Consider the following 26,432-nt stretch of genomic DNA (forward strand, 5'->3'; position numbering starts at 1 on the left):
TGTTGTTAGCAGCATGCTGCTCAATGACTCCTTTCAGTCTGGCCAGGCAGCCGCGACCAGCAGCTAGAAGGAAACAACAGACCAATGAAGCCTGAAATTTGGATCTGTTGCTAGGATAAGTGAATGGTGTTTATGCACAGTGAGTTTTGTACTATTTGTACTTGCAATTTGTTATTGCTGTTTATATTGAGATTTAAAAAATAAACTACATACTGATGTGAACCAACTGTTCTGCGGTGTGCTGCGCTTTCTTTGAAATTTCCAACATTTTAAGCAGTTTCCCCTGTGCACCAACGCCACACAATCTGATTGATCTTCTAGCAAAGTTGTCAATTAGATAGTAAAGGACCTAGAAACTTTCTAGCACAGCAGAGGTTCAGTGTCAGACCGTTCTTCAGAACAGCAGAGTTGGAACTTTAGACCGTTCTCCGACACAGCCTAGGTGCAGGTTTAAACCGTTCTCTGGCACAGCACAGGAGCAGCTTAATACTTTTCTCCAGCACAGCACAGGTTCAGCTTCAGACCGTTCTCAGGCACAGCACAGGTATAGCTTTACACCGTTCTCCATCACAGAACAGGTGCACATTCAGACCGTTCTCTGACACAGCACAGGTGCAGCTTTAGGCTATTATCTGGCATAACACATGTTCAACTTCAGACCATTCTCTGACACAGCACAGGTTCAGTTTCAGACCATTCTCAGGCACAGCACCGATGCAGCTTTAGGCCAATCTCAGGCACAGCACAGGTGCAGCTTTAGGCCAATCTCAGGCACAGCACAGGTGCAGCTTTAGGCCAATCTCAGGCACAGCACAGGTGCAGCTTTAGGCCAATCTCAGGCACAGCACAGGTGCAGCTTTAGGCCAATCTCAGGCACAGCACAGGTGCAGCTTTAGGTCAATCTCAGGCACAGCACAGGTGCAGCTTTAGGCCAATCTCAGGCACAGCACAGGTGCAGCTTTACACCATTCTCTGACACAGCACAAGCATAGCTTCAGACTGTTCTCTGGCACAGCATAGGTACAGCATCAGACCATTGTCTAGCACAGCTTCAGATCATTCTCTGGCACAGCACAATTACAGCTTCAGACTGTTCTCCGGCATAGCACAGGTGCAGCTTTAGACCATTCTCTGGCACAGCACAGGTTCAGCTTCAGACCATTTTCTAGCACAGCCTCAGACCATTCTCTGGCACAGCATAAGCACAGCTTCAGACTTCTCTGGCACAGCACAGGTACAGCTTCAGACTGCTCTCTGGCACAGCACAGGTACAGCTTTAGACTGTTCTCTGGCACAGCACAAGCACAGCTTCAAACTGTTCCCTGGCACAGCACAGGTACAGTATCAGATCGTTCTCTGGCACAGCACAAGCACAGCTTCAGACTGTTCTCTGGCATAGCACAGGTGCAGCATCAGACTGTTCTCTGGCACAGAACAAGCACAGCTTCAGACTGTTCTCTGACACAGCACAGGTACAGCTTCAGACTTTTCTCTGGCACAGGCACAAGCACAGCTTCAGACTGCTCTCTGGCACAGCACAGGTACAGTATCAGAACATTCTCTAGCACAGCTTCAGACCATTCTCTAGCACAGCACAATTACAGCTTCAGACTGTTCTCTGGCAAAGCACAGGTGCAGCTTTAGACCATTCTCTGACACAGCACAGGTTCAGCTTCAGGCAGTTCTCTGGCACAGCACAGGTTCAGCTCCAGACAATTCTCTGACACAGCACAGGTACAGCATCAGACCGTTGTCTAGCACAACCTCAGACCATTCTCTGGCACAGCACAAGCACAGTTTCAGACTGTTCTCTGGCACAGCACAGAAACAGCATCAGACTGCTTTCTGGCACAGCACAAGCACAGCTTCAAGCTCTTTTCTGGCACAGCACAGGTACAGCATCAGATCGTTCTCTTGCACAGCACAAGCACAGCTTCAGACTGCTCTCTGGCACAGCACAGGTACAGCATCAGATCATTCTCTGGCACAGCACAGGTACAGCTTCAGACTGTTCTCTGGCACAGCACAAGCACAGCTTCAGACTGTTGTCCGGCATAGCACAGGTGCAGCTGTAGACCATTCTCTGACACGGCACAGGTTCAGCTTCAGACCGTTCTTTGGCACAGCACAAGTATAGCTTCAGACTGTTCTCTAGCACAGCTTCAGACCATTCTCTGGCACAGCACACTTACAGCTTCAAACTGTTCTCTTGCACAACACAGGTGCAGCTTTAGGCCATTATCTGGCACAGCACAGGTACAGCTTCAGACCATTCTCTGGCACAGCGTAGGTGCAGCATCAGACCGTTCTCTAGCGCAGCACAGGCACAGCTTCAGACCATTCTCTAGCACAGTACAGTTACAGCTTCTGATTGTTCTCTGGCACAGTACAGGTACAGCTTCAGACTGTTCTCTGGCACAGCACAGGTACAGCTTCAGACTGGTCACTGACAGCACAGGGGCAGCTTTAGACCTTTCTCAGGCACAGCACAGGTACAGCTTCTGACCGGTCACTAACACAGCACAGGTGCAGCTTTAGACCATTATCTGGCACAGCACAGGTGCACTGTTAAGGTTTAAGCACCGGGCAACTCCAGTCTATAGAAACCTGTATCTGGCTTTAGTGGTAGATATCTTTGTATATGGGTTTTAGTGTTTACAGGTGCAGCTTTAGGCCATTCTATGACACAGCACAGGTTCAGCTTTAAACCATTTTCAGTCACAGCACAGGTACAGCTTTAGACTGTTCTCTTGCACAACACAGGTGCAGCTTTACACCGTTCTCTGACACAGCACAGGTACAGCTTCAGACTGTTCTCTGGCACAGTACAGGTACAGCTTCAGACTGTTCTCTGGCACAGTACAGGTACAGCTTCAGACCGTTCTGAGGCACAGCACAGGTACAGCTTCTGACCGGTCACTAACACAGCACAGGTGCAGCTTTAGACCATTATCTGGCACAGCACAGATGCACTGTTAAGGTTTAAGCACCGGGCAAGTACAGTCTATAGAAACCTGTATCTGGCTTTAGTGGTAGATATCTTTGTATATGGGTTTTAGTATTTAATTCCTACAATCTGTTAATAGAATTATGTCTCTTCCTGGCTTCAGAGCTTCTTATCTTAGCATACTTTCGGTTCAGATACACATCCATGTAGCCCTCACTGACATAGCATTGGACAGCCGCTGGCTTCAGCACCATATAGCTGTAAATGGAGGTTTCAGCACAGAACAGCTCCCTTTCTAGGATGTAGAGCTGCAAAGGCGAGTCTCAGCAGCTAATGGCTATTTGGCAATCAGTCCTATCAAGTGCACATTGAAATGTACTTAAAGTGTGTTTGTGTACATATATATATATATATAGTAATACAACAATCGTTCCATATAACAGAATAGCACAGTAATACAAAGCATCTCCTAGTGCAATGCTTCTAATGCAGCTCTCTGGATGCTGACAAAAGTCAGCCAGCAAAGACACATATTCTACTCTATGGACAGCAGCAATCCTTCAAGACACACCCGCCACACAGCTTCAAAGCACCTATTGGCTGAAGGCAAGGGCATAGATCATTAAATATTCAACAGCTTCTTGTGGTCTGTGGCGGAGAATGCTGAAGCTTGGCAATGCTGCCAAGGGAAGAGAAGAGGAGGGAGGTATACTACAAGAATTGTCTGAGCCAGCGCAATATCAAATCCTTAGGAGTATGGCTTGCAGAATAGAACTGTAGGCAGTCAAACTTGTGAGAAAAACATCGCAAAGAAAATACTAATGATTCTGTGTCCAAGAAGAACCAAGAATTATCAGTACAAGAAGCCTCAAGCATAGCAAAGAACTAATAAACCTATCCAAAGGTGATGAAGAAATGCAGCACTACAAGCAAAGTACAGCACAGAGAACTGAGGAGACAGTGAAAATGTAACACTTGGTATTGATGGCACTGGAATATTTCGAGTGTTCCTTGGTCAGCAGCAATCAACCAGACCAATAAAGGCTCTCCAGGGACAGTGGTGTCTCTCTTGGCCATCATATCGGAGGAGTGTAACTCTCCTTGTGTAGAATTTATCAGGCCATTGGATAAACCATCTATCATTCACTAGATTCGTCCAACTCTTTGTGTTTAGAACAAATCTACGCCAGCAATGTTTGCCATAGTGCACATACGGGATCACATAAAGGAAGAGAAAGAAAAAAACAGATGTGTACAGAAAGAATGACTCAAGTGATCCTTGAAAACACGTATTGCCAACAGACTGAGCAAGGAATAATCGCATGCTTGTTTTGAGAACTGCTTTCATCCATCCTACACCCAGCTCTGAAATGCTTTCAGCTGAACAATTGCCCAGCTAGGTGCTCGCTGAATGAAGTATATTCTATAAGACGACTGCAGCATTCTGGGGTTTGAGATCCCACACTAAGGCTGCAGTGTTCCAGAGACTGGGGATAAAGAAGACTGGAGATGGCTGATGGTGACCTGTGATGAGGATGGAGACAGAGCCTCGACATTTCCTGACTTACCAGATACTCCTTTTAGCTGTAGGATTGTACTTAGCCGGAGCTGCACAAAGAGGTACACATTGATCTAAGTCCATCATCAGGTGTCTTTGCTTGTGACGGGGTATGCAGTAATGCATCATTTCAATATGCTACGTTGGATCTGCTTGTGTGTCTGTCGGAATATGCTTCCCTATGTGTGATGACTACATGACTTATGAGCATGCAGCAGACATTGACTAACCGCCTCATGCTAGAGATGTATATGTGAAGTATGTTGGCATGGATTTGTATAGGTGTGTGCAGAAATGCCATGCTAACATTGAGGCTGCACATATACTATCCGCAGTCAGATGCTACTTGTGGCTAACAACGATTAGATGAATGTGCAGCACAAGGCTGTGGAGCTGTACTGCAGTTTATCTGCTTCTTCCTACCACCCTCTGCACAAAGAGTTAAATGCTTTGTGCAAACCGCTTCCCCCTGATCTACCTAAGGCCATATTTAATTTCTACTTAGGCCACGGGGGAGTCAAAGCAATAAGACCCAGTTATGTGTGATAACCGATATTAAACAATTCATATATGAACCCAAGGCTAATGAGTTGCAGGCTTGACTAGTTCAATTTATGTGAAACATGTGTGGGAAGACCAGGCTCAGTGCATACATTATACAAGGTGCTGTAAGGACTTGGAGGGATTCAGGTGGCTACAAGAAGTGTAAAGTGGACATCGGGAATTAGTAATCTATACAAATATGGTGGATTTATACATGTAGGGTTCCATAGTATATCCACAGGTTATAGGACAGGTTACGTCCGTTCTCACCGAAACTCACCGGAAAGCAGTTCCATTGTAAGTGCCAAATGTTCAGCAGAAATGGATGAGAATATATGATGGGGCATAATCAGGAGGGACAGATCATTGCGATGATATATAATGTGGGGTGTGGAGACTGAGTGGGAAACAACTCTACGTTCCTCATGGTATGGACGGTTCATGGTGTAGAAATAAATCACAGTTTGCGAATGCTGCATTTGCTTTACAGTAAAGTAGAACTTTCTTCAGGGGTAGGATGATTGCATTATATGAATTAAATCACCTCCAGAGCCACAGGTTGGCTCTAATCCCTAAAAGCACAAAGAAATTATCTAAAAAAACTGTAGGGACCTGGATGACTTTCTTGGAAAGTATAATATTGCAGGCTATGGGTAGACTTTTATGATGGGACGATGATCCGGGGAACCAATCTGACTGCTGGATGTGGAGTCGGGAATACATTTGTCCACTATATGGGGTAATTAGCATCTGTCTCGTGAGGTTATTGTCTTCTTCTGGATCAACATGTTAGAATATAGGTTGAACTCGATGGACTTTTACTTTCAACCCTCAAAAAAGCCTATGTATGGAAATATTAACATTGTCAGGAAACTAGGTGTGTTTTGCTGCCCCCAAAATGAAATAGATGTTCTTGAGTTTCCGCTAAGCTGTTGTCAGCCATTTCATTATAATGGAAGACATGACTGAACTAAACTTTAGCATTGAGGGAAGAACAGTGACAAGTCTATCAGGCATTACACCATTTAGACTGTGTGTCCCCTACTGCCGCTGGATCCAGTCTAGTCTGGACATCTTGCTGATTGCTGCAGTTCTTCTATGCATCTATCGACACACAGTTTTCTTTGAATGGTGAAGTTCAGAGAACTACATTTCCGACCTCCTGGGAATTTTGACATTTCAATGCTCAGTCTTGACTATTGTGTCAGCTTTCTTAACCAAAAAAAGCAACAAAAATCTGTGGTGTAGTCTAGACATTTATTTCTGTCTAATGAGAGGGATTATAGAATGCAAAATTCAAAGTATATCATGGAGCTGAAAGAGAAAAAAAACATGAGACAAATATCATTGTTTAAAAAAGGGCAAGTTCTTCATCTCGAACCTGATCATCCCATCTATCACATATGATTCCAACAAGAAGTCCAGTAGGTGCTCTCTGGAAGAGCTCATTTACTGTATGTGAAATGTGGTCACATAGTTCTGCCAGTTATGAAGATAAACTAGACACTTTCTATTACTAGACTTGATGCTTTACAGATCAAGGTGCCTCTTTAGTCTTTGTGGCAAGTGACCTACTATTTCCTTCATAGACAAGGAGTCGGACTAGGTTTAGTTTAGTATTGTAACAGAAAATCTGCTGTTTAGAGTTCATAGGAACTTTTAGTCCCATATTGACTCAACATCAACCAAGACGGGATGCCACGTCTGATCTAAAGATGGAAAAAATAGCGTACTACTGTCTTGACCTAACATTACTTCGATTGATAAAATCTGATTGCTTTATATGTATGATTATTTTTTATATTATTTATTGTCTATACTATTATTTTCTCCCTCTCTTTATATATATATATATATATATATATATATATATATATATATATATATATATATATATATATATATATATATATATATTTTTTTTTTTTTTTTTTTTACACAATTCATATTATTATACTATATTATACTATTTTCTAGATAATTATTTCTTGAATTTCTTTGTAGATTTAATATAACGGATTTATAGAATTTGCTAAATTATTATAATATAACTATATTATCATAGTTATAGAGATAGAATAAACTTCATTGGTTCGATCTTTACTGAAAATCACAGCAATTCCAACATTAGAAACCAGAACTTTTCAGTCTTCGCTCCCCTACACAGATGCTTTAGCAGGTTGATTCTTCACATTTTTTGAGAATCAACAGAGAAGAGTGTTTTTATTTTATATTTCTCTGCTTCCCTTAATCTTAAAATTGAAAAAAAAAATGGTTAAATCAACTTTTGTTTCCCCTTCAAAGACATAAGAGCTGAATTGAATCAAATAGCAGGTGCTACGGGAAAGACGCTGTGAGACAGAGGAGGGCAGCACTGGGTAGTTGTTCCAAGGTAATGTCATGTACGTATTGCAGTGCCGTGTATACATGGGAGAATAATACTGTACATCGCATTTGTAGGATGAGATTATTTTTATGAGCTTTAATTGCCGATTGTAATTTTTTTGTTCTATTATTGATATCTGATATTTGATGTCAATTGACTTGGCATTATATAGATGAGTTTACTAATTTGTGTTTTGCAGTGTTTTTTTCCATTATATAACATCTAAAGATAAATCTGATGCCATTCATCCAGCCTGGTAGTCCTCAATATGTTTACACATAGAGAGTATCTAATTTTTCACCTAGTAGTTAGTCAGCGTTAGTTAAGGTGTTTATGGTGATTTACTATAAGCAATGACATGTGAACACATTAAATGTGCCCATGGTGGGATCAGAAGACTTATTTTTAGTAGGTTGTGAAATATATACTTTAACGGCAGCACGGTGGGTCTGTGGTTAGTGCTGCAGCCTTGAAGTGCTGGGGTCCTGGGTTAAAATCCCACCAAGGACAACATCTACAAGGAGTTTGTATGTTCTCCCCGTGTTTGTGTGGGTTTCGTCAACGTTCTCTGGTTTCCTTCTACACCCCAAAGACATACTGATAGGGAATGTAGATTGTGAGCCCCAATGGGGACAGAGATCACTGTAAAGTGCTGAGGTATATGATGGTGCTATATAAGCAATGCATAGTAAATAAATAAGACGGTCTATAACAAATTTGCACCAAGAGGGCTGAACATGATCCAATAATTCAACCAATGAAAAGCCTAGCTATCAGTAACTATCCCAGAACTTCCCACAAGTGTAAAACTGGAACGATCCTAATGGCACGTGCGCTGTCCTTCATATTGTCTTCTTGTCAACATGGTATGAAATGAACAAGGGGCATAACTATGGTGGGGGAAAAGTTGTGGAGCCTAGAGGAACTCTAACAATCCCCATGCACATCAGCATTAAACAATACTATAGTTGAGGGCCATACAACTGATCTTTCTAAAAATGACCCACTTGCATCTTTAGGGTGACACCATGAAAAGAGCAACTCTGGGTGTATGATCCTACTGTGACCTTACAAGCTATGACATATATTAGCTGATGTGGATCAGTGATCCCAATATATGCAGCAAATGCCGGGATTACGGCATATCACAGCAGCGCAGTCATGTAATCACCTGGAAAGTACACGGCGTCATGTTAGTCTCAGGTGGGAGAAATGTCTGCAGGATTGAGGCTGCTTTCATCAGACAGCCACATACTCGGGGACAGGGATCTGCGATCCTGCTGCCAGCACCCCATGCCGAGTTCTGTCAGGAGCCCTGCGGGAGCATCTACTGTACGTGTTCACTACTCCCCACACAAGTGTCTGAGCCAGCCCTTTATACCCTATGTGTGATAGACGCAGCAGGGCTACTTCTGGCTTTATGACATCAGATACTGCTGTATCTCCAATGAAGGTTTGCATTCCCAGCTTAGTTCTTCATAGGATGTTACTTTAACCAAAAAAATCAAACAGAAGCTACTTGCATATATAAGTCCTCAATCAGCTTTATTAAAGGGAATCTGTCACCAAGATTTTTCTGCCCTATCTGAGAACAGCATGACATGGAGACAAAGACCCTGATTCCAGTGGTTTCTCACTTACTGGGGTGCTTGCTGCAGTTTTGATAACACTACTGAGTTCTCTGCTGCAGAGCTAGCACTTCTCTGAATACTGAGTTCTGTGTTACCCCGCCCACACCTCTGATTGGCAGTTGTTGTATACACTTTGCATAGGTAGAAAGTTACCAATCAGTGGTGGGGGCGGGGTTATGCAGAGCCTATGAACATAGAGGACTACATGGCAGCAGATTGACTAGTCCTCTATTGATAATGAACTGGTTTATAAGCAGAAGATAATCTAAACTACAGCAAGTGGCTCCATAAGTGATATGTAGCTGGAATCACGGTTTCCATGTCCACTTTTTATGCTACTTTCAGATTAGTTAGCAAAAACCTGGTGATAGATTCCCTTTAAGTTATTATAAGCGTTAGAAATAATTAAAAAGAAAAGACAAACAACTTAAAGGTAACATGTCAGGTCCTCCATATCTTCCAACCCAGCAGCATTCACATTTGTATGAGCAAATTTCCGGTCTAAGCAGCCCTGTATAATGTTATTGAGTAGAAACAAGGTATAAAAAACATTTATAATGTCCCCATTTCCTATGCTAATTAGGGTTTGACAAGTCGATGGGGTGTTGACCCAGACTAGTTAACACTCTTTCTATGTTATCACTCCCCTGTTGGCGTGATAACATAATTTGCACAAGCGGCGTCATAGCTGTTCATGCAGATCTTGCGCATGTGCACCACTCATTTCAGCAGTGACACAGAGGCACAGAGGCACAAAGGCACGGAGCTCATGCAAATTATGCCGTCACACCCACACAGGCGTGATAACAAGGAAAAAAAGCTGACTAGTCTGGGGAAACTAACGCCCCATTGAATAGTCAAAGCCCTCATTAGCATAGGAAATGTGGACATTAAAAATATTTTGTTAATAATAATGTTATACAGGGCTGGTTAGGCAGGGAATTTGCTCATACATAGATGATTGCTTCTGGGTTAGAGGGCATGGGGGACCTGACGGGTTCCCTTTAAAAAAAAAGGAGGAGTTGACGAGACAGGAAATAGATACAGTGGTGTGCTGCAAAGATCGGGAAATTCACTACTATGAAAGCGCTAATGCAAATACAATCCAGGCTGTAATTAAAAAAGTAAACAAGCCAACTATAAGAATAATGCCTAGTGCAACGGTCTGGAAAGAGTATGAAAGAAATATCGACCATTTTGCTCAACCTGAACTGGGAAGAATGAGGTAGAAGAAATCTCACAAAGACAATAAGACCAGAGTAAATAGTGGCACCCCAACACGCGCCTCTTCAAAGGAAATGCATAAGGTGGTGGTGATAGTTTGTTACTTGTAAAGCTTTCATAATTAATCAAGATTGAAATGTTTCTATGGTTTGAAATATGGATAACAGCAAAAGACCAGACTTTGCCAATGGCACAACCTGAGTTTTAGGGCTGGCGGAACGCACCGAGTAAATATAGATATTATTATTGGTGCGTTCGCAGCCCAGGGTCCACCGTGCAGGAGGAACCTGCTGCTAGCAAATGACGGCACTATATGGCAGTATAAGCGAACTCTATTACTTCACAGAGTCGCACAGAAAGAAGACACTGTGCCCTGTTAACGTTACAGGGGAACACAGGTAACTGCTGAGCTGATGGCAGTCAGTGGTCACGCACTTAGAGAAGCATACAAACACTCTCTAGAGGCTATGAGTCAGCCCTGAATACATTCATACAAAATTCCTCACCGGAGGTGCCGGTATTCTAGGGGCTTATTTCAGCCAAACCCTGTCCACATTCAGCCATAACCACAATAGCAAAGCTCATACACATGTTGATGCGGCCATGCGAACCTTTAATAGCTGCAGCAACTTCAGGACCTTCCTAGAGGACCAATGGGAGCTGCCACAGGACCTGAGCATGTGACCCCTGACCTCCAATGAGAGATCTTACCTTGGGCATGCTCAGAAGGGCAAAAGGAGGACTCAGTCCCAGAGGCGTCTGCTCGCCGCTGACCAGTACTGGCTATAATGGCAGAACCTGGAAGAACAGCAGTAACCAGGTGCAGAGTATCTGCCTGAGTCAAATGCTGGGACCAACGTCTCTGCTGAGTAGGCTCCACTGCATCTGGAGAAGGATGGGAGACCGCAGCAGAGATGGCTCGAGATTCCCCCTGTGCAGAGGCAGAAATGCGACACCTAACACTGAGCTTGTTAATGGAGTGAACCCCTCCATGATATCAAGATGCATTTCTGTAAAAAAAGAACAGTAAACTTACTGACTTATCTTAGCTCAGTGAATGATCTCTGGACACTGAAAGTCCAAATGCTATTTTTTTTAATAAAAATAACACATCACACTTACTGTATATTGTCAATGGTGGATACTTAGAAGGAAGGAGCCCCATACCATGCATAATGTCAATAAGAACAGATGAGCTCGCTGCTTGTCACCCTCCTTCTAATTTTGTTATCCTTTAAATATTCTCCATAACCAATAGCAAAAGCTTGGAAAAAACAAAAGCAACATTTTTCTGTTGGTGCCCAATAGCAGCCATTGAGCAGCCCCTGATATTACACATATGTCCTTGTTAGTGTTCAAAGAGAGCATAAAAATGGAATGCGAAAAATTCCTGCCTTGAGATCTCAAAGATCATCAGCAAAATGGATTGACTCTTGGACTCTGCATATCAATAAGGGCTCATGCTGACATCTGATTTTCAAGTACGAGCTCCATATTTTTCCACTACAGTACTCGTACCTGCAATAGTCTATGGGGCTATTCACATGTTTGAGATTTTTCATGGATCAAGTGGTCCACAGAAAATCGCGGAGACATGTCTGATTTTCAAGTACAAGTGTTATCCATGTTTTTCCTGGATAGTACTCGTACCTGCGGTAGTCTACATGGCTATTCACTTGTTGAGATTTTTTGTGGACAAAGTTATCCACCAAAAATCGCAGACACATGTCTGATTTTGATCCGAGGATCGGATCAAAATCGTCAATGCAAGTCAATGGGTACTTGAAAATCAAACTGCTCTCGGATGACATGGATTGACTGAATTGAGAAGGTGGAGAAACTTTTTTTTAAATTTATCCACATATGAGAAAAAAATGGATAACAAAGTCTGATCCAAATAATTGGTCTGTTTTTCTTGTACGTGGAAAAATCAGACTTGTGACTGAGCTCCCAATATGACCACTGCACATTGTCTGTTACTACGTTGTTATGTTTGGGGGGCTGTGATGAGCAGAGACAAGAAGGTGCCGTGGTAAGTGTTAAAGCTTTTCGCTGTGTGTGCTTCGTCTCTGTACAGCATGATATGACCGCTCTAGTTTGGGTCTGATTGATTTTCCCTGTATCCTCCATGTTGTTGATTATGAAGATAGTCACTTCTGCTGAAAGGTGAAATCTACAATACACCAAAAGACAATTTGCATATGTGTAATATAAGTATACAAAGGGTATAAAAATGCTCCAATCCTATTCAAATCTTTGTACTCTCCGTAAAAAAGTGAATTATAATAAATATATCCTGCACAGATTTAATTAGGCTTGTCGCGGCCATATAAACGGAAGAGCTGTACATGGCTCACTTGAAAGAGAAGGGGTTAAAGCAATCGTTGTGGATCCATACTTGCACACGTCTACGGTTAAGCAGCCAGCTGTAGAAGTGAGAGTCTGTGCTTACCATTCTGTGTGATGCTTCCCTGTATAAACCATTAACTTGGCGTTAGGGATATTGACAGTGACTGGGCGGCGATAGTATTCTGTGGTAGACTATTTTGAGTAGAAAGATGAATCTGTTCTTTATAAATGAGCTCTTTGTGATCCTTTGGTTTTAACCACAATACACAAGAGCTGTTTAAATCAGAGCTTCTTGGAATTGTCTTACATGTGTACAGTGCAAAGATAAGAGCTGGAGATTTCTGAAGATGTAGGAAGGGGTTGCCATCCAAACGAGTTCTCATTGTGTAACAACTTGTAAGCTGTAGTGTTCATTGGATATTGATAAGTCTGATCTTTAGAACTAGAATCTATTGTACTATTTTTATGTTAGTAACAGAATATTTTTAGATTTTAAGGGAACCTGTCACCCCCCCTCTGGCGTTTGTAACTAAAAGAGCCGCCTTGTGCAGCAGAAATGCAGCATTCTGACAAGGTGGCTCTTTTAGTTATGATGCCTGCACACGCTGAAATAATCACCTATAAAATGTGCCCCCTCATACCCTGAAATTGCCAGGGAGGCGGGTCTTTCCTTCCTAATTAGACGCAGCACAGCCGTCATTCCGGGCCTGTGCGCACCGGGCGCCACCTCCTCTTGCTGCATTATCGTCTCCGGCGCCTGCGCTGTAAGTGCAAAGGGCAGCACAACTGTGCATGCCCGAAAAAAAAACTTAATGCGCAGGCGCCGGTGTTTTATCTGGGACATTCAGAGAGAGTTAGGGTCAGCAGCCGTGGAGCGGGGGCACCAAAACCTTGTCAGTTAGGGTGCCAAGCTCCACTGTCAGGCAGAGTAGGAATATGGATCTCTCAAGGATCCATAGGCCACAGGTGGTGAAGCCTGAGATCTTTTAGTACTCCACAACCAAACACATCTGTTCCTCTGAATAAGTGTCTTTTATCTACCTGATATTTTACTAATCTCATATAAGGAAGGGGAGACAGAATATGTGTTGGTTGTTGGATTCATTAACTGGTAGGGTTTGAATTATCCCGATTTCCATTTTTTTGGTCTCATAATTCATTCCGGCATGTTGTACTGCTGTCCACTACAGAGTTTTTCTAGGTATTTTTTTAAGAAAGTGAACATTTGGCTTTATAAAAAAAAATATATACATATAATCTAATTGGTTTCTATGGGTAATTTCTCCACTTTTGCATAATTTTTTTATAACCCCCCCCCCCAGTGTGTCTATTCAAATTATGAGTATGGTATTTAGCTTTATTGATCAAACCTAGCATAATGGATATGTATTTGCATGTATGTGTAGATTTGATCTTACTCACTTGGATTATTTTCTCTTGCTTACAATGAATGTTAAATCCCATGATGACAAGTAAAAATAAATTGCATGCAATAGTTTCAAGGGTATTTTATGAGGCTGGCAGTCAAGCTTTGTAAATAACTCCCAATGTAAACAATGATGCTGAAGACTATCCTGTCGTTCATTCCTGAGCCTCTAAGGGTACCGTCTCACAAAACGATTTACCAACGATCACGACCAGCGATACGACCTGGCCGTGATCGTTGGTAAGTCGTTGTGTGGTCGCTGGGGAGCTGTCACAGAGACTGCTCTCCAGCGACCAACGATGCCGAGGTCCCCGGGTAACCAGGGTAAACATCGGGTTACTAAGCGCAGGGCCGAGCTTAGTAACCCGATGTTTACCCTGGTTACCGTCGTAAATGTAAAAAAAAAACAAACAGTACATACTCACATTCCGGTGTCCGTCAGGTCCCTTGCCGTCTGCTTCCCGACTGACTCCTGGCTGTAAAGTGAAAGCAGATCACAGCGGTGACGTCACCACTGTGCTCTGCTTTCACTTTACGGCCGGGAGTCAGTCAGTGCAGGAAGCAGACGGCAAGGGACCTGACGGACACCGGAATGTGTGTATGTACTGTTTTTTTTTTTTTACATTTACGACGGTAACCAGGGTAAACATCGGGTTACTAAGCATGGCCCTGCGCTTAGTAACCCGATGTTTACCCTGGTTACAAGCAAACGCATCGTTGGATCGGTGTCACACACACCGATCCAACGTGGACAGCGGGAGATCCAGCGACGAAAGAAAGTTCCAAACGATCTGCTACGACGTACGATTTTCAGCGGGGTCCCTGATCGCTGCTGCGTGTCAGACACAGCGATATCGTATGGATATCGCTGGAACGTCACGGATCGTACCGTCGTAGCGACAAAAGTGCCACTGTGAGACGGTACCCTAAGAGAAAGATTATTGAAAGCAAATTAGAAAGGAAAGGCAGGAATCAGATACAAGCATTCTTAATACTATAAAGACATACCAACTGCCCCTCCTCCCCATTATGTAGCAATGTTCCCCATCCTGGGCTCCCTCCTGGTATATATGTCCTCTATCTTGGGCCGATTTTAGTATCTATGTCCCCCATCCTTGTATATATGTCCCTTATCCTGGCCCCATCCTGATAGATGTGACCTTCATCCTGATATATGTGCTCTCCATCCTGGTATATATGACATCCATCCTGATGTATATGTTCCCCATCCTGGTATAAATGTTCCCCATCTTGGGCCCATCATGGTGTATATATTCCCCATCCTGGTATATATGTTCCCTATCCTAAGCCCCATCCTAGTGTATATGTTCTCCATCCTAAGTCCATCCTGGTACATATATGTTCCCCATTCTTGGCCCATATATACTGTATGTCTCCTATCCTGGCCAGTGGCCACATCTTGGCATATATGTTCCCTATTCTGGTATATATGTTTTGTAGCCTGAGCCAGATCCTGTTATTTACATATCCCCCTTCCTGGCATATATGTTTTCCATCTTGGGCTCATGTTCTGTAATCCATATATAAAAAAATGATTGGACTCACCTTTCTTGCTCCCCACCGCATGGCATCCTCATCTGAGATTGGTAGCTGACTTCAGTGTGCAAGACGTCCCTGCCATGCACCCCCAGTCATGTGCATGCCAATGTCAGCTGTAGGTCTTTGATTGGCTGGCAGCATGTATTGCAAGGCACGGACCCAGCAAGTCCCCTGTGCCACAATACATTTCAGCTGAATGTGTGCCTGAAGATGCACATCCGGTTGAAGTTTGCGCTGGCGTTGGCTGATCCCCCATCCGCATGGGCACAGTCATGGTTGCGACCGTTATGACTGCGATCATTACACCACTGCAAACAGTATAATATTGAAGCCTTGTGAGTGTTTGGAGTAAGAGGAATGTGTCAATGTTAAAACTGCACTTTATCGTTCTGAAACTGAACCTTTCCCCAAAGAAACATTCCAGAATGGAAAATTCTCAAATTACTTCAACCATCATGCCACCATTTGTACTCTCTCCAGTGTAAGAGACTGGTGGCACTCTTCCCAGAGAATTCATTGGAGTCGAAGTGCTGGTAGTGTGCCATCAATATGCAGATGTAGTGTATTCATCCTTTGACTGACGCTTCTGTTCCCATCCATAAATTTCTCATTAGCTTGTGAAGCTGGTAAGTGAATAATTACAATGGGAAGCTCCAGTGTCCCTTATGTTGCTCCATCCACTGTTAAGATGCCATCATTCCATGAAACTTAAAAGAGTTGTACGATTCTACTCAAGTCTACATCAGGATTTGCATCGACTGATATTATGGGTGTGTCTAAAAAATAGTGCAGTTTTGCATGACACTTGGTGATCATGGATGCATCTCACCAGGAATATGCAACTGCAACATAATTTGTGCCACTCACCTCTACATGTACAAGTGAGCGGTACTGGACAATCCCTATGAACATGAAAACCAGTGCAGACAAGAACTAGAGGTGTTCCTCGCAGCAAAAATCTGCCTTATTAAGGATGTCAGCATCTCCTCCTTGTGTGCTAATCGATGAAAGCACATAAGCCACATAAGTTTGTGCAATATCCCACCATTAAGAAATTAATTTTCTCTTGCTCCAACTACTCAAAACAACTTAGCAAAAAAGACCCTGGTGGGGTTAAAATGTCTTAACTTTGTCTCTCATACCCAGAGCTATAACTTTGTCCTTACCCGCTTCCACAAATTTTTTGCACTTATGAAATAAAGACTGTGGATGAATTTCTCTTACTTCAAATTTTAGGAGTCATGTACCCAGTTACACCTGCAACTCGACAACTGACCGAGTGCCATCCTCTGAATCTAATCTTTATTAAGGGCTTCAGCATCTCCTCCTTGTGTGCTAATCGATGAAAGCAAAGAAGCCACATGTAGTCTTTATATGGAAACAAGATTATTCGAAAGAAGAATGTGTCTCTCTGAGAATATCTCAGCTCTTCCCAGGGTTTCTTAGATTATTTGTTAATGAATCAGTCTACTGTGGACTAGTTTACAATAATTTTGAGTGAATACTAAACGTCATTTGATTACAGATGAGCGAATCTTTGGAAATTTGAATTCACTGACTTTGATACATTTTGATCCAAAATTTGATTTGTGGAGAATAAATTTGTATAAATCTAAATATTAGTAAACTTGTCATTGCTCAGAAAAAAACACTTGGGGTAAAGAGACAGAAAGAACTCTGCTTACCTTGAGAGTCTACACTCTACAGAAGAAAGAGACCTACCTAGTTATTCTGGAGAAGGAGGACGACTCTGCCGTCATAACTGTGCTCCACTGGGAACTGATCTGTGATGACCCAGGTACTGACCACAATGATAGAAGACATGATGATCTGCTAGATGTCATAGCTGCAGGGTAATATGTGGAGGTCCAAACAGCAATGCAGAATATTGCTAGCATCAGTGGTGTGACAGGGGTGCCAGCCGGGCAATTATTCTTTTTTGTGAACTGCAAATCGAATATCAAAATGTTTGCATTCACGAGAAATCACAAATTTCAGGAAATTTGAATCGAATGTATCCTCAGAGGATCAATTCTCTTATCTCTACTTTTGATCCCCTTTAGATCTTTGATATAGCGGGAAGGCATCAACAAGATGACTGTGAAGTGCTACAGGGATAGCAGAAGGAGCCATGCTTTTTGCATCATTCACCACAGAATCACAGTGAACGAAAACACTGGCACTCTACACATCAGAAGTGTAATGGCTGACACATCTATTTAATGATTTCAGTGGAATAGCTATAGTGCTGTAATACATGCTATACTTCCATACATATGACTGTACAACATTTATTTTTTGATGCCTTCTCCCTTTCAATATAATGTTTCAACTCTTTTTATAATGTCTTGTCTTACATCACATATATTCAAAGTTATCATTCCGTAAGCTCATGTATCCCATATGGTGACTTAAAATTGTGTTTCATTAAAAAGAACATTATGCTCCAAAATCCATAATCATAAAACTCTACACTCAGTGCTACTCAGACAGATTTTTGATCCTTTTATGTATTTGCAATATACTGTACCGTGAGAATGAATGTGGGGCATAAGAGAACTTAAAAAAGAAACAGCAATATCATTTGTAAAGTGTCATAAACAATTTGCAAATATGTTTTATCTACAACCGGTGCCTTTATATCAAGAGAACTCTTCATGTCTAAGTTTACAGAAAAAAAAATAGAATTACAGTTAAACACCATTCATCAATAATAAACCTGTTATTGTGCAGTTTTTGTTTTTGATACTGAAGTATAATAATAAAATGTCGATAAAAGTCCTAGAATAAGTTTAAATTCAATGATGCTTACTTTCTATTTGTTTTCCTCCATGTTTGATACTTACCTGTTTTTTTTACAAAATCACATTAGATGTTTTTCACTTATAAGTAGAAATGTGAGAATCGATTGGTGTCCACCATTGGTTCAGCCATAGAAGGATAACGGGCCGTTACCGCAGGTCACTCTCATGTTGCATTCCATATAAGAATGACCAGAATTACATCGAGTCGTTTTCATTCAGCAGCCAACAAGAATATCGTTGAGATTCGCAAGTTGAAGTGACTTATAATTATTTGTCGGCAGCTTCAAACCAAGTTAATCGATTTACTCATCTCTAATTAAGAACATCTTCGATTATTCTTATCCTTATTCCTTCCAGGTATCTTCTGATAAAAAATGTATTTAGTGCATAGTCCGTGAACAGCAATCTAAATATTTAGAAAAGCAAAAAACTATTGGCATTAGGTTGTCCATATAGCAGATTAAAGGAGTCAACTTTTCCATTTAGAAATCAATGATTTGTCAGTGATGTTGCATTAAATTCTTCGACACAAATGCTGGATAAATGTTCTATCTGCGCTTAAATAAAAGACCTGTAAAATATCATTTATTTTTCCTCATGGAACAGGGTCCCTGAGAAGAGATGTCGTAAGTCCTATTGTTTTAGTGAAAAAACCTTTATAGGGGGTTGGCCATTTTGTAGTCAGACATAAAATTGCCTAAAATGTTATCCCCTGATATAAGCAATCATAAATATCACCATTGTTTACTCTTGTGCTACTTTTTAATACCTTGTTGTTATACATGGATCAGTAGCAGGGGTGTAACGATCTTAGTCAGAGAAGATGCGACTGGCTCCCATGTAGGAAGAGGGCACGCCAACACCAATTACACCTGGATGCGCATCCTCTGACGCACATTCAGTTGAAATGCATTGCAGCACATAGACCCACCATTTCCTTGGGCTGCAATACACGCCACCGGCCCATCAGAGGACAAAGCTGACGTTGGCTTGCCAGTGACCAGGAAGCTCCAGGAAGGGGCCCAGCGTGGGACAAAATGTTATAGCATGGGACTAAGGATGGGGAAATTTTTACAAGGAGCCAGGATGGGGGACACTACTACATGGGGGGGAGGACATGTATGTCTTTATAGGATATAGAACACTAGAAAGGCCCTTACATGCAGGTGGGGGCCCAGGTCCAAATTTGTCACCTGGGCCACTGATCACTAGTATTAAAAGACACTGTGTACTTTATTCAAAGCACTCAATATAGCGAGCCAATAAGATTAAGATTTACTCACATGATTGCTTCCTCAGTTAAGTCCATTTCTCCACTGCTGCTGAAAGCGTTCATCTGTTGTACAGATATAAGAGATTTCGCTACTTGTATATTTCTATGCACTAAATGTGTTTGGCACATGGACAATAGAAGATTGAACTGGGGGGACTGATGAGCGGTGTGGGCTCAGTGACTGCCACTATCGGGTTTTACATTTACCCCTCAACTGTGGGCAGCAGAGCAGCACTGAAACACAAGGATAGGCTATGGGAGGTTTTATGATTGCTGCAACAATTTAGGGCATTTTATAAACTTGCCTAAAAAGTGTATCAATATCCCACTATTGGGCATTATACATAAAATATTTATAGATTTAGTTAATAAAAAAGAAATATTCTGACGTTTGTTTAGTTTGGGTTTTTTTTTTCTGGTGACACTAACTTTTTAGATGATATGGAAGATAGTAGAATGACAGACTTTTCCGAAGCGGTCTCGATACTCCTCGACTAGCATGACGTTTTATGAAAAGGCCTGGGATAATTCTTTTGTGATTTTCACATCTGTTCACATCTTAGATGCAGGTGCAAAAATTGCTCATGGACTGCTGTGTCACATTAAACTCATTAACATACTCTTACTATTTTTTTTAATGGCTGTGTATCATCTAATTGTAAAAAAGGAACAGCGGCAAAAATAGCGCTGACTCAAGGGATACATTTTGGCTCCAGCATGCCTGGCACCAAGCACAATAAAATCTATGCTACGTGTACAACGGCCCAGATTATTTAACTAACTGAATTGCTTGTTACGCCATTATATAGTCTGGCAAGGATGTATTAACCCTACATCACCAGTGTAGATCTGAGTCAAATAATGTGATAAGATAAAAAATATATTAGATTTTTTTTCTGTTGTAAGTAATGTCAGTCTAATATATGATAGAATATTGTATTTATTCAACTTTACCATGTTATCTATGATAAGTGCCATTACATACGGCTTCTGCTTACCACTCATCAAATGAGCCTCTTTGCCTCTTCTTCCTTATCAGTTAACATGGACAGAGACTCAACAGCGTAATATTTAACCCCTTTCCGACATTGAGGGTAATAGTATGCCGATATCAAACTCCCCGTTTGGTGCTGGCTCCGGCGCTGAGCTCACACCTTTCTGGGCACAAGACAGCGGATCTATACAGCTGACATGTGCCTGCAACAGCCATACGTGGAATCACGATCCACCTGCAGCTGTTATCTAGTTAAATGCTCTGACAGCGGCATTTAACTCACGCTTACCAGAAGCGCATCATAAATCCCGCCTATCGATGACACCGTCACATGATCGCAAGTCACCGATGAGTCGACATAAGAACCAGAGATCTTATGCAGACATCTACGTTTGTCATTGCTGGATTTCTACGAGCGCCGCCCTATGGTCAGCACTCATAGCGAGTGAGCAATTCTGCTACACATAGGCGATCTGATCATCGTCAGTGTATAGCAGAGGTGATCGAAGTACTGAAACTTCTCAATAAAAATGTCAGCTCGGCGCGCAAAAAATAAGCACTCATCCAGATCATGAAAAATGGAGATGCCTCAGGTCTCGGGAAATGGCGCCAAAAAAAAAAAGAAATGTGAAATTGCACTTTTTTTGCAATTTCATTCCATTTTTTTCCGTGTTCCAGTATACGATATGCTAAAACCAATGGCGTTGTTCAAAAGTGCAACCTGTCCCATAAAAAACTAGCCTCATGAGGCCATTTTGACCAAAAAACAAAATAGTTATGGCCGTAGGAAGAAGGGGAGAAAAAAATGGAAAAGCAAAAAGTGGAACTACCCCTGGTCCTTAAGGGGTTAATTCCCTGGGCTCACTTTGTTTACCTGTGGCCCTATCAAGCTTGACAGCTCCCTGTGCTTTATTATCTAACCTCACAGCCAGAGCTGGCACGCTCCATTCGCCTCATTCAAAATAAAACAACAACAAAAAATCAAATATACACATACACAATCACCCGAACTATCAATATATAAAAAGAATTAACCCATCCTGTAAACGGCGTAGCGAGAAAAAAAAAATTGAAACACCAGAATTACATTTTTTTGGTCGCTGCATTGTTGCAATAAAATGCAATAATGGGAGATCAAAACATCGCATCTGCACCACAATGGTATCAATAAAAACATCAGATCAGCGAGCAAAAAAATAAGCCCTCATCCAGCCCCAAATCCCAAAAAATGGAGTCGGAAAATGGCAACTTAAATAAAAAAGAACCTAGACATGTTTGGCGTTTGTGAACTTGTAAAGACATGGAGAATCATAATGGCAGGTCAGTTTTAGCATTTAGTGAACATAGTAAAAAAAATCCAAAAAACAATTGTGGAATTGCACTTTTTTTGCAATTTCACCGCATTTGGAATTTTTTTCCCATTTTCCAGTACACAAGATGGTAAAATCAATGGTGCCATTCAAAAGCAGAACTCATTCTGCAAAAAACAAGCCATCACATGGCCATTTTGACGGAAAAATAAAAAAGTTATGGCTGTGGGAGGAAGGGGAGCAAAAAAATGGAAATGCAAAAATGGAACTACCCCTGGTCCTTAAGGGGTTAATTCCCTGCACCCAGTTTGTTTACCTGTGGTTCTACCAAACTTGACAGCTCCCTGAGCATTACTGTCTAACCTCACAGCCAGAGCTGGCACCACAGGCCTCAATGTTTTTTTTTGTTTGTTTTTTTCCCATATTTATTTTATTTTCAAAAAGTAACACATGACAACAAAAACATAAATTATTTCCATTGCAAATTATAATTACATAATAAAAAAAAAAATAATAAAAAAAAAGATTAACAGCTATGTTAAGACAAATAATATTTACTCACAGTCCAGGTTTGCCAAATCTTTGCTACCTTTTTTCTCCTAGTGCGAGACTGAGACAACATTAATTATAGTGCTTTGGAACAAAGCACTATACTGTTATTCCACCGTGGTAAACTTCTTCTTATTCTTATTATTCAGTCCGCACGTAATGCGGCCCGAACCGCTAAACTCACAGACTCCAGTGAGGTGTCATTTCGAAGCCAGCGTCCCCAAGAGGTGTGCTAAGTATTTTTCGTGTCGATCGGATTTGTAGTATTTGCGCAATTTGTGTTTGAAAAAAGTCTTTCAATGCGTTTCAATGGAGAAATTGTCCCATACGTTTATAATGGGCTGGTTTCTGAGGCAATTTCTAAAAATAACTGCCACCTGGCTGATTAGCTCATTGATATGCGCAGTCAGACACAGTTACTATGCCAACGCCTATGAAATCTACATCAGCTCACCAGGTCACAAGTTTTGTCAGATAATATCAGCTCTTAAAGTGACAGTACAGCACAATTCCAAACCACTATCCGTAGTCTTATGATTATTAGACTGTGGCCCGATTCTAACTCATCGGGTATTCTAGAATATGCATGTCCACGTAGTATATTGCCCAGCCACGCAGTATACAGTGCAGAGCCGCGCAGTATAAAGCGCAGAGCCGCGCAGTACACAGCGCAGAGCCGCGCAGTACACAGCGCAGAGCCGCGCAGTACACAGCGCAGAGCCGCGCAGTACACAGCGCAGAGCCGCGCAGTACACAGCGCAAAGCCGCGCAGTATAAAGCGCAGAGCCACGCAGTACACAGCGCAGAGCCGCGCAGTACACAGCGCAGAGCCGTGCAGTACACAGCGCAGAGCCGCGCAGTACACAGCGCAGAGCCGTGCAGTACACAGCGCAGAGCCGCGCAGTACAAAGCGCAGAGCCGTGCAGTACACAGCGCAGAGCCGCGCAGTACACAGCGCAGAGCCGTGCAGTACACAGCGCAGAGCCGCGCAGTATAAAGCGCAGAGCCGTGCAGTACACAGCGCAGAGCCGCGCAGTACACAGCGCAGAGCCGCGCAGTATAAAGCGCAGAGCCGCGCAGTACACAGCGCAGAGCCGCGCAGTACACAGCGCAGAGCCGTGCAGTACACAGCGCAGAGCCGCGCAGTTTAAAGCGCAGAGCCGCGCAGTACACAGCGCAGAGCCGTGCAGTACACAGCGCAGAGCCGCGCAGTATAAAGCGCAGAGCCGTGCAGTACACAGCGCAGAGCCGTGCAGTACACAGCGCAGAGCCGCGCAGTACACAGCGCAGAGCCATGCAGTACACAGCGCAAAGCCGCGCAGTATAAAGCGGAGAGCCGCGCAGTACACAGCGCAGAGCCGAGCAGTACACAGCGCAGAGCCGCGCAGTAGACAGCGCAGAGCCGTGCAGTACACAGCGCAGAGCCGCGCAGTATAAAGCGCAGAGCCGCGCAGTACACAGCGCAGAGCCGCGCAGTACACAGCGCAGAGCCGTGCAGTACACAGCGCAGAGCCGCGCAGTATAAAGCGCAGAGCCGTGCAGTACACAGCGCAGAGCCGTGCAGTACACAGCGCAGAGCCGCGCAGTACACAGCGCAGAGCCATGCAGTACACAGCGCAAAGCCGCGCAGTATAAAGCGGAGAGCCGCGCAGTACACAGCGCAGAGCCGAGCAGTACACAGCGCAGAGCCGCGCAGTAGACAGCGCAGAGCCGTGCAGTACAGAGCGCAGAGCCGCACAGTATAAAGCGCAGAGCCGTGCAGTACACAGCGCAGAGCCGCGCAGTACACAGTGCAGAGCCGCGCAGTACACAGCGCAGAGCCGCGCAGTACACAGCGCAGAGCCGCGCAGTACACAGCGCAGAGCCGAGCAGTACACAGCGCAGAGCCGCGCAGTACACAGCGCAGAGCCGCGCAGTACACAGCGCAGAGCCGCGCAGTATACAGCGCAGAGCTGCGCAGTACACAGCGCAGAGCCGCGCAGTACAGAGCGCAGAGCCGCACAGTATAAAGCGCAGAGCCGCGCAGTACACAGCGCAGAGCCGCGCAGTACACAGCGCAGAGCCGCGCAGTACACAGCGCAGAGCCGCACAGTACACAGCACAGAGCCGCGCAGTACACAGCGCAGAGCCACCCAGTATACAGCGCAGAGCCGCGCAGTACGCAGCGTAGAGCCACGCAGTATGCAGCGCAGAGCCGCGCAGTATACAGCGCTGAGCCGCGTAGTATACAGCGCAGAGCCCCGCAGTATACAGTGCAGAGCCCCGCAGTATACAGCGCAGACACGCGCAGTACACAGCACGGACACGCGCAGTACACAGCGCAGAGCCGCGCAGTACACAGCGCAGAGCCGCGTAGTATACAGCGAAGAGCCGCGCAGTATAAAGCGCAGAGCCGCGCAGTACACAGCGCAGAGCCGCGCAGTACACAGCGCAGAGCCGTGCAGTACACAGCGCAGAGCCGCGCAGTTTAAAGCGCAGAGCCGCGCAGTACACAGCGCAGAGCCGCGCAGTACACAGCGCAGAGCCGTGCAGTACACAGCGCAGAGCCGCGCAGTATAAAGCGCAGAGCCGTGCAGTACACAGCGCAGAGCCGCGCAGTACACAGCGCAGAGCCGTGCAGTACACAGCGCAGAGCCGCGCAGTATAAAGCGCAGAGCCGTGCAGTACACAGCGCAGAGCCGTGCAGTACACAGCGCAGAGCCGCGCAGTACACAGCGCAGAGCCATGCAGTACACAGCGCAAAGCCGCGCAGTATAAAGCGGAGAGCCGCGCAGTACACAGCGCAGAGCCGAGCAGTACACAGCGCAGAGCCGCGCAGTAGACAGCGCAGAGCCGTGCAGTACAGAGCGCAGAGCCGCACAGTATAAAGCGCAGAGCCGTGCAGTACACAGCGCAGAGCCGCGCAGTACACAGTGCAGAGCCGCGCAGTACACAGCGCAGAGTCGCGCAGTACACAGCGCAGAGCCGCGCAGTACACAGCGCAGAGCTGAGCAGTACACAGCGCAGAGCCGCGCAGTACACAGCGCAGAGCCGCGCAGTATACAGCGCAGAGCTGCGCAGTACACAGCGCAGAGCCGCGCAGTACAGAGCGCAGAGCCGCACAGTATAAAGCGCAGAGCCGCGCAGTACACAGCGCAGAGCCGCGCAGTACACAGCGCAGAGCCGCGCAGTACACAGTGCAGAGCCGCACAGTACACAGCACAGAGCCGCGCAGCACACAGCGCAGAGCCACCCAGTATACAGCGCAGAGCCGCGCAGTACGCAGCGTAGAGCCACGCAGTATGCAGCGCAGAGCCGCGCAGTATACAGCGCTGAGCCGCGTAGTATACAGCGCAGAGCCCCGCAGTATACAGTGCAGAGCCCCGCAGTATACAGCGCAGACACGCGCAGTACACAGCACGGACACGCGCAGTACACAGCGCAGAGCCGCGCAGTACACAGCGCAGAGCCGCGTAGTATACAGCGAAGAGCCACGCAGTATATAGCGCAGAGCCGCGCAGTACAAAGCGCAGAGCTGCGCAGAGCTGCGCAGTATACAGCGCAGAGCCGCGCAGTATACAGCGCAGAACGCGCAGTACACAGTGCAGAGCCGCGCAGTACACAGCGCAGAGCCGTGCAGTACACAGCGCAGAGCCGCGCAGTACACAGCGCAGAGCCACGCAGTATACAGCGCAGAGCCGCGTAGTATACAGCGCAGAGCCGCGTAGTATACAGCGCAGAGCCACGCAGTATACAGCACAGAGCCACGCAGTATACAGCGCAGAGCCACGTAGTTATACTGCCCAGTCACGTAGTATATTGTCCAGTCACATAGTATACTGCATATCCCTGTTAAAAAAAAAAAGAATTAAAATAAAAAAGTTACATACTCACCTCCT

The 26,432-nt window shown here is 44.3% G+C and overlaps 1 protein-coding gene across 8 annotated transcripts in view; it reads left to right on the forward strand.

Annotated features, from left to right (window-relative positions):
- The first annotated feature begins 3,599 nt into the window (after positions 1 to 3,599).
- The window catches only part of UNC5D (unc-5 netrin receptor D), a 930,366-nt gene continuing 907,533 nt past the window's right edge, over positions 3,600 to 26,432 (forward strand). For all 8 annotated transcript variants that reach the window (XM_077263128.1, XM_077263129.1, XM_077263131.1 and 5 more), the window contains exon 1: positions 3,600 to 4,567. In XM_077263128.1, the coding sequence (XP_077119243.1) occupies positions 4,477 to 4,567 (91 nt within the window). In that variant the 5' untranslated portion in view covers positions 3,600 to 4,476. The remainder of the gene's footprint in view (positions 4,568 to 26,432) is intronic.

This window comes from Ranitomeya variabilis, chromosome 5, assembly GCF_051348905.1.
Source record: "Ranitomeya variabilis isolate aRanVar5 chromosome 5, aRanVar5.hap1, whole genome shotgun sequence".
In the NCBI taxonomy this organism is placed as follows: domain Eukaryota; kingdom Metazoa; phylum Chordata; class Amphibia; order Anura; family Dendrobatidae; genus Ranitomeya; species Ranitomeya variabilis.